This window comes from Sardina pilchardus, chromosome 3 (assembly GCF_963854185.1).
Source record: "Sardina pilchardus chromosome 3, fSarPil1.1, whole genome shotgun sequence".
NCBI lineage: Eukaryota > Metazoa > Chordata > Actinopteri > Clupeiformes > Clupeidae > Sardina > Sardina pilchardus.
Window position 1 is genome coordinate 13,974,482 of NC_084996.1, and position 16,729 is coordinate 13,991,210.

At 44.6% G+C, this 16,729-nt stretch overlaps 2 protein-coding genes across 2 annotated transcripts; one reads left to right on the forward strand and one right to left on the reverse strand.

Moving 5' to 3' along the window:
• Positions 1-1,232: 1,232 nt before the first annotated feature.
• LOC134075897 (germ cell-specific gene 1-like protein) lies at positions 1,233-5,950 on the forward strand. Its single transcript, XM_062530926.1, has 6 exons — positions 1,233-1,539; positions 3,766-3,810; positions 4,266-4,430; positions 4,686-4,797; positions 5,404-5,665; positions 5,843-5,950. The coding sequence occupies exons 1-6, from the start codon at positions 1,233-1,235 to the stop codon at positions 5,948-5,950; spliced, it is 999 nt and encodes a 332-aa protein (XP_062386910.1).
• Positions 5,951-6,533: 583 nt separating this feature from the next.
• Positions 6,534-12,042, reverse strand: LOC134076777 (epithelial membrane protein 2-like). Its single transcript, XM_062531990.1, has 5 exons — positions 11,907-12,042; positions 10,245-10,327; positions 9,514-9,622; positions 8,013-8,153; positions 6,534-7,707 (listed from the first exon to the last, which is right to left on the reverse strand). The coding sequence occupies exons 2-5, from the start codon at positions 10,320-10,322 to the stop codon at positions 7,547-7,549; spliced, it is 489 nt and encodes a 162-aa protein (XP_062387974.1). The 5' UTR covers positions 10,323-10,327; positions 11,907-12,042; the 3' UTR covers positions 6,534-7,546.
• Positions 12,043-16,729: the final 4,687 nt, after the last annotated feature.

The following is a 16,729-nucleotide window of genomic DNA, read 5'->3' on the forward strand; positions in this document are numbered from 1 at the left end:
AAAGAAAGCCATGGAGAGTAACAGCTGCACACACACACACACACACACACCTTGGAGGTCAAAAAGGGGTGTGTGCTGTGCCGTGACAGGAGAAATTAAATACAGGGATGAGGGGAAGGGTTCCACAGTCCCCAGGTGAAATCCCCACATGGCTGATAGGGAGACGGCGCTAAAAGCAGGGCTAGATGACCAGCGGTAAGTTGAATAATATCGATCTTCTATTATGAACATTGTTTAGTTTTACGTGTTATTTGGACATTTCAAACAGCAACCACATAATGTTAAGCTTTGCTTGAATCATCTGTGCTGAATAACAGCATGCATGTATGCCAAAGTAAACGCGTCGCGCAATGTCATTTGAATAATTTCATGTGTTTTTGTTCAATTCATGTTGATGAACTTCATGTCAACCCGCCCTTAAGTATAGTGTGGTGTTTGATTAGATTTGTTGTAATTGCTTTGGCCGCAGTTGCATTTTCTATCCCCCATCCTCAGCCATCCAACCTCATTCCCTCATATTCTCATGCCCGCACATCCACTTTGTCCTGGTTTCTGCCTCCTAATCCTTAATCAAGTCTACCTCCCTCACAATAGGCCCAGGGCAGATTAAGACTCTCCCCTGCACTGCACTGCACACATCTGAAATAACTAATCACAGGGAGCATAGACTGGGCAACATAAATTGGAGAGGATTTGTCTAAATGCTGTTTTCTACTGTTTACTGTCAGTAGGGACGAGTGATCTAAAGACAGGCTCATCGGAGAGCGGTTATGCTCATAAAGAGTCGTCCTGGTTAGATAAGTGCTCACTTCATCCTCGTTTTGCATTTCCACACTCTCCTCTCCTCTTCTTTTCTCCTCAACTGCCTCTCTTGCTTCATCACTTTCTTGAATCTTACTGTATTTTTTCGTCTTTGTCGCTCTGCACTTTTTTCTCCCATTTTTTTTTTTAATGTTTGTCCCCTGAACCTGTCTCTCTCCCAGTCCTCCTGTCTCCGTCCCTCTCTCATAATTCATCTGTTCATCCTTGACTTCTGCCTTCTCTTCCTCTGTGCCTTCTTCTTCCTGTTATATCATCTGTCCCTCCTTTCCCCTCTCTCTTTTCCTTCTTCTCTCCTTTCTTCCTTTCCTTATCTTCCCATTCTCTCTCTCTCCTTCTCTCCTCTCTTGTCCTCTTTCCCTGCCCATAGTCCATTCCCTCCTTCTCCACTCCTCTCTCCCAGTTCTCTGGCGATGTCTCTGCTGGAACGCGTGCGTTCCCCGCGGCTCACCTTCGTGCTGACGCTGGTGTCGCTGCTGCTGGGCACGGCGGCGGTCATCGCCCCCTACTGGGTGGAGGGCAGTCAGAAGGTGCCCAAGCCCCTCTGCTCCCCCGTCAAGAAGCTCATGTGCATCCAGGTGGAGGACCTGAGCAATGGCACGGGCGGCGGCGGCGACGATACGTTCTCCTGGGAGACGGGCGATGACCGCTTCGTCTTCCCAACCTTCCACTCGGGCCTGTGGATCACCTGCCAGGAGAACATCCTCAAGGACCTTTACGGTGAGAGCTGATGTGGGTGTGTGGGGTGTGGGGTGTGTGCGTGTGTGTGTGTGTGTGTGTGTGTGTATGTGTGTGTTTGGGGCAGAGAGGGGGTCAGGGTGAAGGGGGTGATAGTGGTCCCCTGTAGATGGGTCTGAAAGAGTGATGCAATAGCCGGTGCTCATGTGGGACAGGAAAGGTTTGTATACACATTGTGTGTATGTGTGTGTGTGTGTGTGTGTGTGTGTGTCTGTGTGTGTGAGCTTGTGCTTGTGCTTATGTGTTTGTGAGCTTGCACGCTTGTGCGGGTGTGTGTGTGTGTGTGTGTGTGTGTGTGAAAGGTCTCTGACTGTAAGATGATTCTCCTGCCATAGTGTGTTTCTTTGTGTGTGTGTGTGTGTGTGTGTGTGTGTGTGTATGCAGCACGCATGCGCACGTGCACTTGGGGGCGTGGGGTGTGGGGCATTACAGATGTCGACCTTATAGGCCAGGTCAGTGTGTGACCGATAATGCCACCCAAAGATCTCCTGACCTTGTGGGACACAGTGCTCCTGTGGTTCTTTTTTCAAGAGAGTGTAATCCAGTTTACTGTTTGTCTGATGACCTCAGCTGGTTTAGTGCCCTCTAATATCACCCCGACTGTACATCAGAGACCAGGACACCTGTAACCTGTGGGGGTTCAAGAGGGCAAATAAGCTCCAGTAGAATGACAAAAAGAAGGAAGTAGAAAGGAGCAATGTGTTATATATGTTATATATATATATAACACCTGCATGTGTGCGTGACTAGGGACATACCACTCTCTCCATACTGTAATATGTGTGTATGTTATGCCATATATACTAGGGGCCTGCAGAAAAATTATGTGTGTGTGTGTGGGTGTGTGTGTGTGCCTGTGCCTGTGCGTGTGCGTGTGCGTGTGCGTGTGCGTGTGCGTGTGCGTGTGTGTGTGTGTGTGTGTGTGTGTGTTTGTGTATGCCTTTGTCCATGTATGTGTATTTGTGTGTGCTGTATGTGTCCATGCCAAAGGTCCTCTAAAGAGGATTATTATCACCCTGCTGTTCGTGGAGATTTGGGTTCTAACAGTGGGACTCAATTATGGATTATATGCAGAAAGGGAGAAAGGTTAATTTAATAATAAAGCCCTGGGGGAAATGGCTGGTCTGAGCCTCTGTCCAGCCAATGGAGTTGATAGAGATGGATTTTTCTCTAGGTGGGAGAATGGATGAGTTTGAATACCATTACAGAGAACGACTGGTTCAAACTCTTTTGCCAGTTGTGGATGCCATCTCGGATGCCTATAGTTGTTTTCTTTCTGTTGTATCCTCTATCCTCTTCATTCTCTTTTTTTTTGTGTACATTTTCATCACCGGGATCCAGCTCTCAATGCAAATGTGCAAAATAGATTTTTCCTGGGCGGTCACCGCAAATCCTGACCTTTGTTTTATTGCATCGTTTTCAGCAGCGGCTAAGCTGTTTTCTCCTGTGATTACTTACAGGAAATGCAATGCACAAAAAGATGGAAGGAATTTCATAGAAATACAGAGAAAGAGAAAGAGAGAGAGAGAGAGGCTCTGTTTGTAAGGCATGAATGAAGCAGCTCTATCCAGCTTACTTTGGTCGTGTCCAAGATTCTGTGTTCTGTATTGTTTACCTGATTCGTACCTTGTCTTTCGTCAACCCCATTTTCATCTCTGGTACAGATACTGTCCTAACTCATTGAGTTTAGAATATGAGGAGGGAACTGCTAGCTCCTAGAGCCCTTTATGAATGCAGACATTTCTGAGATGTCTCTGTTTGCTTCAAACCTAGACTGCTGTAGCTGTTTGCAAGCTCACACACGCATACACACCCACCTACCCACACACACACATATACACACACACACACACACACACACACTCAGACACACACTCACGCACACACACACACACAGACACACACACACACACACACACACACACACACGCACACACACACGCACACACACGCACACACACCCTCAGAGAGAGGATTAATTAGGGATGGCAGCCGAGGGATCACGCACATTGATCATGCGCCTGCTGATGACTCAGTGTTGTTTAATCAGGGGATTCTTCCCTGACTTGCATCTGCACTGACTTTCACTGGCTCTGCCTTTCTTTCTTTCTCTCTCTCTCTCTCTCTCTCTCTCTCTCTCTCTCTCTCTCTCTCTCTCTCTCTCTCTCTCTCTCTCTCACTCTAATTCTCTCTGTTCTTTTGCAGAAGAGAAATGTCGCAGCTTCAATGCTCTTACTCCCGGATCAGAGAGAGGTAGATGTGCTCACTACCTGACTCAAGTCCAAGCCAACAGTAAAAGCATTCCGCCCTTTGTTCTTTCCGCTGCCTTTCCCTCCAGTAGTAATGAGGTTGTTCTTTGCCTCTCTTATCGTCTGTATGCCAGGCACTCTCCCTCTGTCTCTTAAATGTCTAAATATACTGTGTGTGCAGGCGCTCTATTGACACTCCTACTCATTCTTTCTATCGCCTTACCCTTTCTCTCTATCCCCCATTCCTTTCTTTCTTTTCTTTCTCTCTCTCTCTCTCTCTCTCTCTATCCCCCATTCCTTTCTTTCTTTTCTCTCTCTCTCTCTCTCTCTCTCTATCCCCCATTTCTTTCTTTCTTTCTTTCTCTCTCTCTCTCGCTCTCTCTCTATCCCCCATTTCTTTCTCTTTCTTTCTCTCTCTCTTTCTCTCTCCCTCTCTCTCTCTCTTCTCTTTCTCTGAAGGAATTCTATGGCTGTCGGTGGCCATGGAGCTCATGTACATAGGCCTGCTGTTTATCAGCTCCATGTTGCTGCTGCTACAGTTGTGTCTGTCTGCCTGGTTCCCTGCTGCACAGCGCTGGGGTCAGCTGGTCAATGCCTACTCTGCAGTTTTCACCGTGCTGGGCGGTACGTTTACTACACACGCACGCACGCGCACGCATGCACGCATACACACACACACACACACCCACACAGAGTATTTTTAGCTTCACTGGCCAAAGTGAATTAGAATTTGTCAACAGTGTGTAAGTATTTCATATATTGAAAAATCAAGTTCCATGAGTAGTCCCATTCTTTGACTCTCCTTCCTCTCTCTCCCTCTTTGTCTCTCTCTCTCTCTCTCCCTCTCTCTTACTCTCTCATTTTCTCATTTTCTCCCAGGGCTGCTTGGCATGGTGGCTCACATGATGTTTATGCAGGTTTTCCATGTCACTGTTTCCACTGGGCCAGAGGACTTCAAACCGCACGGTTATTTCTATTCCTGGGGTTTCTAGTGAGTTGATACTACAAACATACACAGACGTGCAAACACACACACACACACACACACACACACACACACACACACACACACACACACACACACACACACACACACACACACAGACACACATAGCCTAAAAATATACATAGATATTGTGTTCCACAGTATACACTTACAATGCCCTGGCGGATGCACAGCATCTCATTCTCAGTTTTTATCCACACTTCTCTAATTCCTCAATAATCCCATTGGGTTGTGGGGTCCTCAAGATCAAAAGTCTTCTCATGTGTTAAGTGAGTGCGTCTGGAGCTCCATCAATTCAGTCAAGGGCTCTTTGGTTGCTGCGTGAGTGAAGGCATCCTCAAATGAACTGCACTTGAAATGACTCCCTTCTCTCTCATCTGTGTTTGCCTCTTTCTGTCTCCCCCTTCTGTGTTTTTTTTTCTCACCCTGTTTGTTTCGCTTTCTTTGCCTCTGTTTCATTCAAGTCAAGTCAAGTCAGGTTTTATGGATATAGCCCGTTTCATACACAGAACGGTATAGCCCAATGTGCTTCACACAATCATAACAATCACATAAAAATAAATTTGTGTTCTCCCTCTCTCTGTCTCTCAGCGTGGCCTGGGTCGGCTTCTTGTTCTGCATGTCCTCGGGCGTCTCCACGCTCAACAACTACACCAAGAAGGTCATCATGCGGGGGCCCAAGCACAAGTCCCTGGTGTACCCCTGCCGCAACTTCACCTTTCCCCCGCAGCCCCCACCCACCGCTTACTACAGCCTCCCTCCCCCTCCGCCCTCGGTCCCGCCTCCGTCGCCCCCCTCCCCGCCCCTGTCTCCCCTCTCCCCGTACTACAACACCTCCTCGGGGGATGCCCTGGCCTCTCCCCTCCCTGAGCTCCAGCAGCAGCAGCAGCAGCAGCAGCAGCAGGAGCAGCAGCAGCAGGAGCAGGAGCAGGAGCAGGAGCAGGAGCAGCAGCGCTGGGAGCATCAGGAGCGTCAGCGGCAGCTGCTGCAGCACCAGGCCTCCATGCCTCCGGCGCTGCACCCCTTGCAGCACCCGTACTACTCCAGGGCCGCCCACTCCTCCCCCTCCATTTCGCCGTCCGTGTCCGGCCACAGCTACACACTGCAGTACTCCGAGGAGGAGTACAGCCCACTCTGATTGGCCTACGTAACCCCACCGCCGCCACCGCCTCCCCTCAACACACAACTGCTCCAGTCTGGCCCTGAGCCTCGTCTACAACGAGTGGACAACACACACACATGTGGTTATGATTCTCACTAATGTGAGACCGAAAAAAGTCTGACGACAGCACCGTTTCTTTTTCTGGGTCATTTATGATGTAGTATGTAATGTAGCAATATGTTTACGTTTCTCCTGTACTGTTTACGGTTATGCATAGATACAACTGCCAGGGTGAATAGACCTCTCTGTCTACTGGGATTCAAGTGTGCTGGCCCCAAAATGACTTCTGTGTTCTCCTGCGAGTCATGCTGTTTAGAGTGAACACTGTTTGGCCGTTTGTAACCCCTACTGTTTGCCCATAATAAAGACAGTTATGACACACAAGTCCTGCTTATGCTATGTCACCATTTCATCAAAGGTTCATCAAGGCTAAAATGCTATCACTGTAACTGCATTTGTTTTTGAATATTCTGTCACTGATATAGCAAATACTACAGCAGTGAGATTTTTTTACGGAGCAAAGATTTGCACACAATTAAAACAATGTTCATCCCATATGTCCAAAAATGATTCAAGCTTTTAATACAAATTATTATTCTCATGACACAAAAATCACAGAAGTCTATATTAGGTATACAATGCTCGAACAAGAAAATAAAAACACGATCATATGTACACGTGAGTCAGAGTGGTGGAGGCGCATGATTTAGGTCAAGTAGACAAGGATCACGTCAGTACCTCCTAACATTGCTCCTCACCTGTCCAACTCAATATTTCATTTAAAAAAAGAATACCACAAAGCTTTTTATCAGAAGCTTAACCTTAAACACTTCACGGGTTGACCTATCCAGTTTTAGAGTCTGAGGTTAGTATTAACGTTTGTCGTTATTATTATCATACAGTATAACACGTGTCGCTCTGTTATTTGTGCACATATATTGAGTAGTTTATATAGTGCCACTGAGGACTACCCTGTGGCTTGGTCCCATAGTGTCAGTATTGTTGGCTAGTGTGAGTCACTAAGCCGGGGAGAATGATGGGGATGACTCCCACTCTGAGATTGGATTCTATTCTCCACACTCAAGAGAGTCTTCTATTTGTCTTCCTGCAGGGCTTTGTGTGGCCTGACTTGGTTTTATTTGGGGCAATAATTGAAAAATCAATCAAATGTTTGCAGGATGCGATAATAGCTTGAGAATGTCTGAAGTGATGCATCCCTGGCTTAATAATATGTTTCTTGCTCTCCTTCTTTCTTGCCTTTCTCTCTCTCTCTCTCTCACTCTCTCTTTCTCTCTCTGTCTTAATCTCTCTCTCTTCATCGCAGGCTCCGTCTGGCAAATCTGGATGCTATTAAAATTGTATTCACTTCGAAATAATTAATACATTAATCAAATGACATGGTGGAAAAAGGATGAAGTATAAAAATACACCCTCTTCAAATCCCCCACCTATATATCCTGTCTTTACATGTATACAACCACATAAACAAAATAAAAAACACATGGCAGAACGAAATCAAACAATATCAAGCCTTATCATTAGTTAGGTCTAGTGCACTTCATGGGCGGAGGCTCACGCCGTCTTCTTGCGCAGAACAAAGTAGATGATGCAGGAGATAAAGGTGAGGACGAAGGAGATCCAGGCCAGGATGAATGAGGAGCCGTGCCACCCATCGGCCTCCCCCTTGTGAAACCTGTCTGTGTAGATAGACGCGGCAATCATGATGCACAGGCCTGTGGGGAAGCAAGGGATGAACAAAGGGAGCCAGAGAGAGAGAGAGAGAAGGAAGGAAGGAAGGAAAGAAGAGAGAGAGACAAGAGTGGGTGAATGGTTAATGTTTTACGTGAATTAATTAACCTATGAGATTTGTCCATATGAGTTAAATTGTTTGTATGGGTGTCAAGTGTGTGGAGCTGAAATATCAGGTATGTGACAAGTGACAAGTGTGTTTTGCCCACAAACACAAGGAACGTGTCTGTGTGTGGACACAGAAAACAAGCATAAGTAGACCACAGCACGTGGATGGGATAATACTTACAGGCTAGGAGCTGAAAGATGCCAGAGAAGGCGAATCTCCTTCCCTTGTCGAGGGTGAAAAGCTGGGCCACAAAAACAAAGAGGCCCAGGATGGAGAAGATACAGGCCAGCACTGAACTCGCCTGCACTGCCTGGAGATACTCTGTAGGGGGCGACAGACAGCGACACTGAGTTTCACCAGGAGGACTGATGTTGGCATAAACATCAACAGCTTTTCTATTTTAAATACACCCCTTCCCCCATCAGCACCACTTGGAATTCAGAACTAACTTGAAAATTGATCATGAGGCGTGTTGCACATGTTCGGTTAAGATATGCTGTGAGAGAGAAGCCTCTGCTTACACCCTAATGAAAGAATAGCTGTTGGAGTGTTTATAAAGACACACCCAACAGAAGTCCTGTCTAAGACCTTTGAGATAGCTGCTTCTGGAATACTTGGCATTGACTGGAGGGCCCTCCCTCTAAAATCCCAGGAAAAACATGTAGCTGGTCTGTCACAACATACTTCAGCTTTGTGATTCACTAAATAATTATTCTCTGACACAGACATCACAAAGCAGTAGAACTTAATTTCAGCCCTCCATATTCAATCTATTTTCTAAACAGGAGCAGAAACACTCTCTTAGCTGCTGAGCAGCAATCAATAAAAGCTTGTATGACATGATGTGAACCACAAAAATAAACGAAACACAAAAGCACACTCACTCAATTACACTGAACCCTCGTTTCCCAGCCATGCACGTCTAACCCTCCAGTAGTGTGGCAGTGCCTCCCCACATTTGGTACTACTTCTTAAGCACTATAATTAACAGTAATGCTGCATACTTCTGTTGCATGTATTCCATAGGCGAGCTGTGGGGGAATTTGAGTCCCCTGAAAAAATATGTCCATTTCTGTAGTCAATGACATAAATCAATACTGAAATGGGTTGGCAATGTGAATATTTCTTAATTCCTACCCACTAACACTATACTAATACTGAAACTAATAATCCCAATAACAAGCTAAGAACCATGACCTTAACTATAAACCATCCCATCTGGTGCGACTGTGAACATTGTCGTAGGCCAAATAATCACTTGTGAAAAACACCAACCAGATTTGCCCTATACTGCACCAAAAATACCAAGCTAATGTTCAGAAATCATGTAAGCACACTTTGGCCCATAGCACCCAGGCAGAACTATTAGCTCCTTCTATAACTCTAAGGTAAAGCGTTTTTAACAGGTTCAATAATATGGATCTGTAAAATTACCACAAGAATACAGACACATTCTTAGTAAAAGAGTGTAGAGTGTAGTATAATCAAGTGTAATTTGGTGTAGTATAATCAAGTGTAATTCGGCAAACTCAGAAAAAGAATATATTATTCAGTTTCTCTCTCTCTCTCTGTATATATATATATATATATATATATACACACAGTATATGCCTAAATCTTTCTCTGTATCTCAGTCTTGTGACATAGAGGCTACAGTCAGAATATACACATTCGAATATACCTTCGCCGTAGGTGTGGATATCGGGAAGGTCCGTATAGTTCCATGCATTATTCACCCACACCCAACGAGCCCAGATGTCAGTGGAGATGGTGTCTGTGACCCACCAGGCCTGGGGAGAGAGACAGACAGGGGAGAGGGGAATAAGACAATGCGCACAATGTGAAGGCTTTCACATTCTTGTGTGTGGGAGCATGTTTGGGCGTGATCTCCTGAAGCAGGAAAGACAGGTGTCTTGGGGAGGAATGCACAGAACTCCAGCGGTGTCCGGTATGTGCTGCACTGCACACACACACACATGTGCATGTGCCTGCATGTGAGCGGCTTGGTCAGAGTACACACACACGCGCGCACACATGCAAACACACACACACACACGCACACATCACACATCACACATCACACACACACACAGACACTCAAACATGAAGACTCACTCACTCAAGGTGAGACTTCATTGATGAAACGCTGACAGACGTGTCACAGCTCTGGTATGAGAGCAAGCTCAGAAATGCAGCAAGCTAAACAATGTGAGACACTCAAGGAAACCTTCCAGGCACAGACTGCGCAGATAATATCTTTATGGCTGTACGCAAGATTCAACATCTGGCCGATAATAAACAGTAAATCTTCACACTTCTATCAGTGAGTGGTTATGATGTGCGCAGGAGAGGAGAACTGAGGTGAGGAGATCTGGAGATGTGATAATGTGATGCTTGTGTGTGTGTGCTTACATTGTTTATTGTCGCCACAAGGAGGAGGATGATGCCAGTGAGATGAAGGAGGAAGATTCCAGCTAGGAGTACCAACATGGTGGCTGAGAGAGAGAGAGAGAGAGAGAGAGAGAGAGAACATGTGATTCAACAGGGAGTTGGTTTTTAGCAAAACTGGTTTTCAGCAGTGTTAAACCAAACAGAACACACCCCATTGCTGACGAACGTGATGGATAAAACAAACTTTGAGTGACTGAAATAGGATAAAATATGTCATTTGGAGGTTGATTAATTCCCCCACAGAATCAAACTCACATGTTGCAACCTCACCTCCCTATATAGGGTGTGGCATTGCACGACTAATGACTTTATACTCTAACTTATTTATTAGTACGTACGTTTATTAGCTGTGCTTTAGATCAACTACTCACAACATTTAAGTAGAATCCATCAATGGAGTGTTTGCTGTACTGCTGTATTAGACAGTTATAAAACAGGGTGAATGATATTCACACTGGCAGGGGAGTGGTGGTGGAGAAGGTGTGTTGTAACTTGCCTTGGTCTTTTCATTCAAAAGCCACACCTTAACTGCCCAGAATACCTTTTCTTTATCCTGCCCAGAGACACCTCCCCAAGATCTGCCTCCAATTTAACAATAGATACACTTCATATGTTTTTTAGACTCAAGTCATTAATAAACTTTCCCAAATTCACAGGTGATGCTATTGTAGCCTACTAAGCATAATACAAAAATCAAATGTAGGCTATACATTGATTTATTTGCCGACTTGTCACTATCTCTTCTTCAAAATCACCGCATACCAACAATGACAAGATAGAGTAATCTCTTATCCAAACAGAAACGATTCATCATATTCGGGCTGAGGAGCTGGGCACATGGCGCATCTCCAGGTGTTAAATACCAGCTTTTAATGAATAGATTGATTGCACGATCGTCTGCGTAAATAGTTTGCAACACTGAAACGTTTCGTGAGTATACATCACTGTAGGAACACTAGGAACAACCTAAGACTGACCTGTGCAGGCCTTCACAATAGTGGATCTGTTATAGTTAGGCTACCATGCTCCTCACCAAATGAAGTTAAATCCTTATGTCATTGAAGACTGGTGCAAGATAGAATGGCAGCCCAACAAGCGCAAAATACGTTTTCTATCGGTTTTCTTTTTATGGAAAATTAACCAACATCCAATACTAACAATTGACATACGAGCATGATGTAGCCTACCGAGATCACTTGAAAGGGCGTGCGCAGATTTTGCAGGCTTCACTATCATATGATTTCACACTAGCTTCAAAGTGAAGCTTATTCAAGGCGTAGCCTCCTCCAAGTTCAGATACTCTCAATTATGCCTACACGTCAATTTTTTTTCAATGTGTCATTTGTACCTGTAGTTCGCAAAACAGTATTTCAACAAGCCAAAATGCACAAGTTGTTCTCAAATCACCTTACTCTAAGACCAAATTATCCTATGATAAAGCCGGTAATTTACTTTTTAAGTTGAAGTTATTTTAATCTACACTATAGCCTAAAGCAATAAACAAGCATTTCAAGCCAGGAATGGAAATAGAAATACCCTAAGGGGGTAGTCTATTTTGAAGCGCTTCATATATTACTTTGTTGACTATTTCAATGCGTTTCTTAAATAACTGTTTAGCCTTACCTTGTTTGATGCTTCTTAACTCTCTTAACTGTTGTCAGGACTTCTGCTCACTCCTTTACAACTTTCAGCCACTGTACTCCCGCCTCATATGAGCGTGCGCTTAAACTCTCAAAAACGATCCCCACCCCCTGCAACCTCCAACCAGCCCTTCCTCCTTCTCTCTCTCTAGCTAGTCTCTCTCTCTCTCTCTCTCTCCCCCACACACGCACACACTCGAAACATACGCTCTAACTTTCAATTGAGTTATTATACATCATATAATTCATGGCGGGCGTGGATGAAAAGTATTCGAGTCGCATCCACGGTGACACCGTGCTAATCTTTTCTCGCATTGATTTGTTTGAAATGTATTGTGAGCAAAGTCTCACCTCAATGTAAATGAATACATCTCTAACACCACTATTTCATGAACAGGAACTGGGCCATTTTAATGCGTCCTCCTGATATTGTTTCCTGTAATGCTCATTGTTTACTACTGTTGTCCAGGAAAGTGCTCAGAGGAAGCCTATGACTCGTGTTTTAGGAAGCTCAAAATATTGTCGTTAAAGTAATCCCTGCTACCATGGAGACCAGTGTAGCTCCCAGAGTAATCATGGCGGTGCTGTTGTGTGCCGACAGCGAGCACCAGGATTTGGGTGTGGCGTTACAATCTGCTCTCCACCCATCCAATCCATTGACTGTCCTTCCTCACTTCATTCCCATCCATGCCAGAGAGGAGTAGTCAGAAAGAAAGAATGTAGTTGGTATGGGAAGAACTGAGAGAGGGAGGGCATGTCAGAGAGTGAGAGAGCAGCACATTTTTAAAAAATTTATCATTTTCATTCCAAAGGCGTATATCACTATGAGTAAAGATTTGAAGCATTGGCCTTGGCACATTAACTGCCTTAGGTGAATGCACTCTTCCTATTCCAGCCGGCGTTTCACTTTGGCTGGTGGGTGAATGGGGGTCAGGTGAGATCTGCCACTGCTTTAAAGAGCAACCTTCCTGCACAAACTTTTGACCTTGACCTGTGACCTTGACCTTGATTTGTTCTGTGATGCTCTGACTTCAGTTAGGCAGGATCCTAAGGCTTCGGGCAGATGCTTATGATTGATTCAGCATTCATGTTCAACTTGTTTGCCACTTTGCTAATATACAAAATTATGTTTTTAAATGTCTTATAAATACACCAATGGTTTGGGAAATAAGCTTATATCTTCCCAAAAGGTTGCTTTCTTTCATTTATACGGTTTTACATTTCTCAAATCAGCGGCTTGTTTATTATGACCAAGGTGGTCTATGTTTGGTTGTTTTGCACATCAGTCAACAAGACTACCATTATAAGTAGTCTGTGGGGCCTGTTCATCAGCCTCATAATAGTCTTCTCTCTCACACACTCTCTCTCTCTTTCCCCCTCTCTCTCACTCACTCACACACACTTACTCAGACAGACAGCCCTATAGAAAGAGAGAACAGAAGAAAATTCTTCAGAGAATGAGGCATAGCAAAAAAAAAAAAAAAAAAAAAATCTAGTCAAACTAGATCTATCTTGTGGGGCCATATCAACACCACAAACTGTATAGCTGGCCTGAATGGAGACCCTGCCTTTTGCTGTCTTTCTCTCATACACTCACACACAAAAACAACTCTTACAGACAGAAAAAGAGCGAGAGAGAGACAATTACACAGACACACAAACCTTCAATTCTGAGGGGCTTAGGGCTTAGGGTGTGTCCGAAATAAAGAACCCAGCTGACTGTCAGGCATAACGTGTAAATTGTGTGCGCGTGTAACCTTTGAAAGCCTTTGGCTGCTGAGGCCATTCTTACACGGCCTGCCTCGTGGACAATCGCAGCTTTGTGTGGCCTTCTCTAATGATCAGTAAATCTAGAATGGCCGAACACAAACTCATATTCCAACAGCACACAAACAGGCCCCCCCGGGAAAACCAAACCAAACCAAAGAGTTGCATATCATCCTTGCGCAGAACATTTCCGAGGTGTGGGGAATCTCTGCATCCCGGTGGGACTGTGGGAATGACGGAGGGCGTGTGTTACGCTACGCTGAGAGTACTCTGCATGAGTAGCCCCAGCGCCTGCATGTGTGACTCAGTGCGGGGTTACTCACTAGCCTCAGTGACAGACTGTTTCCACACATGCGCAGGACAATGGGCAGCGTTTGCATGCCAAGTGAGTAAGCGTGACCAAAAACCACCCTTTTCTTTTCCTTTTTTCCCTCCCCGTTCTTCTCCGTAAAACTGTTTCGTTGTGAAGGGTTTCCCCCTCTCTATCCATTCCTCACTAAGTCTAGCTCCACAATTGCTTTTGCAGCTGACTACTGGAGACGACTGGGACGGCATCTTCTTATATTCGCTTTTTTTGCATTGGCCTTTTGCTCTTGGATCTAGATGAAAACATTAATATTCCCCTTCCCCACCAATAAGCTCCCCAATTAATAATACTTCCCCCTAGAAAGTTGATAAAACCTCACTATGTGGGTATTGGGTAATGGTGTTTCGCCATCTGTGGATACAGTAGTAAACTTACCTGTTTTCCCACACACAGTTGTGCAATGTTCACATTCAGTTTCACCCATCTCACTCCCCACCAACACACACACACACACACACACACACACACAAACACACACACACACATACACAGTATGGCGAAATCCAGAATTTCACATTCACTTTTTTCATGAACTGTTTGGGTTTGAGATGCAAGCTCATTCCCATCCACCCGCCCCCACATACACACACATACACACACACACACAGACAAACAACAGACACATACACACACGATGTGCCTGGCAACAGAACAGCTGGCAAAGTCAAAGCAACCAACTACTTCCCACTTTCCTCGAAAGGGACGTCCGTCTTCCGTCGGGTGTGGTGTGAATGGTGGCTTGCACCTTACCCACGTGCAGTAGGAGACAACCTACCACCAAGTGTCTTTCACTACCTCCTTCTCAACCAATCACAGCAGAGGCCTGAGGGCAGCTCCTCTCCGGCCTTAGGAAACTGGTGGGTGTTCAGTATCGAGGGCCCAGTGGCTTTCCAAGTCTGGTTCCTGTTTATGTGTGGTGTTGCTTTTGTGTGGTGTTGTCTTGTCTGTTGTGGACTGTGGAGCACACCGCAGCAAAACTCAAACAACTTCTGTTGTATGGCAATTAAAGTATTGAATCTTGAATCTTGAATCTTGAATGTGGGTTTCCACTCCTCTCCCTCTGTGGTAGTCTGCAGCCCATAGCTTATTCATAGTGCGTTTGTCCTGTAGATGTACAATGAAAGGATAAACACAATAGAACGGCCCAGTACCAGAATCAATATCAACTAGTGGTTCAAAGACTTAACGTCTCAGCTAGAGTTTACTTTCCCTGGCCAGCTACACAGTCGGAATAAGAAATCCTACAAAGAATACTTTTTTCAGTCAGATGAGGACTTGCAGTTTTTTTGAACTGAGCATACTATGAGGGTGTGACAAACCTGATGAGAACACGTCCATTTAACCTTTCAAGCACAGACAGTTAAGAAAATACAATGGCATCTTCATGATGGCTTTTCTTACCACCGAAAACATAATTTGCTCATGAGTAATCAGTGACTAGTTTGAGATTTGTTTTCATCTGAAGTCTCCCAGAGAGTAAAATGACTCATCTCTATTCAACGAGCCATGCAGAAGCAACCAGTCAGGACTTTTGTGAGCCTTTCCAGTTTTCAGACGATATATACAATGCCATGCACAGATGTCCTCGGACTATCTAAGGCTCAAGCAATTATCATTATGTTGAAGAAATCAACTCAACACCGTATTTTTTCCATGTTGATCTACAGATAAACCTAAATCAAAAGAGAAGTTTCATTTACTCAGTTTTTTTAAATGTGGTCTCTGGTCAGCATGGGCTTATTCCAGTTTTTTAATCACTTTCTTCCTAATTTACCTTTGCATCTAGTAGCCCTTCATACTCACTATGCCATACACAAAAAAAACCATGTCACCAATCAACAGTAAACCAACCAATGATTAAAAATAAGAAAAAATGGGACCGTCGAATTACTGTTTTATTGTTTATGTTTCATGCTGTGTTTGCCCTTCACATGTCTATCCACTTGACACATTGTTTTGGTTCAAACATTTTACCACATGAAAAGGCCAAAGTCTTTAACTCAGTAGATAATTTTGAGGGAGTATTTACATTCCAGAAAGAAGAAAAACTACTCATATTCGTCTAGGCTGTTCGTTGCCATGGTGACCCCTTTCTTTTTTATCCACTCCCTTGCCCTGGCTTCCCCTTTTGGCTTGGTCTTCATCTTTTTATAGTGTGTACATTTTTATCACATTAAACTCTGGATGATCATTCGTTGTCTTCTGTCTGAGCACTGCCGCGCTCCTCCTATTCTTTCTGTGCCACCCCCCTCGCCACCACAGCCACTGAGTCTTTTCTCTCAATGAAATCCAGACATACATATTTTGGTTTGAAACTTTGAAAAGAAAACAGCTCCTCGCAGTAGCTAGGCAACCCAAAATATGAGTCATCACTCAGCCGCACCCATCAACCCCCACCCCCTCTCCTTCTCGCTCTCTCTCTCTCTCTCGCTCTCTCTCTTAATCTCTCGCTCAGCCTTTTATCTCCACTTTTCTACACTGTGGTATTGTTCAGTCAGACAACCATGTATACACATGGCTATGGAGGAGTTTCATTTTTGTGGATCAATCATAAAGAAAAGTTGTGTTTGTACTGTGTTTATGGGTGTGTGTGTGTGTGTGTGTATGGGAATGCATGTGGTTATGCTTTTTCGTGACGATGTGATGGCATATATTTTTACAACTAAGATACA

Coding starts and splice junctions, on each gene's coding strand:
- LOC134075897 (XM_062530926.1), top strand. CDS start 1,233: ATGTCTCTGCTGGAACGCGTGCGTTCCCCGCGGCTCACCTTCGTGCTG. Junction 3,811..4,265: donor TACTCCCGGATCAGAGAGAG/GTAGATGTGCTC, acceptor CTTTCTCTGAAG/GAATTCTATGGCTGTCGGTG. Junction 5,666..5,842: donor CCTCCTCGGGGGATGCCCTG/GCCTCTCCCCTC, acceptor CACCCCTTGCAG/CACCCGTACTACTCCAGGGC.
- LOC134076777 (XM_062531990.1), bottom strand. CDS start 10,322: ATGTTGGTACTCCTAGCTGGAATCTTCCTCCTTCATCTCACTGGCATC. Junction 9,623..10,244: donor TTGTGGCGACAATAAACAAT/GTAAGCACACAC, acceptor CTCTCTCCCCAG/GCCTGGTGGGTCACAGACAC. Junction 8,154..9,513: donor TATCCACACCTACGGCGAAG/GTATATTCGAAT, acceptor CGCCCCCTACAG/AGTATCTCCAGGCAGTGCAG.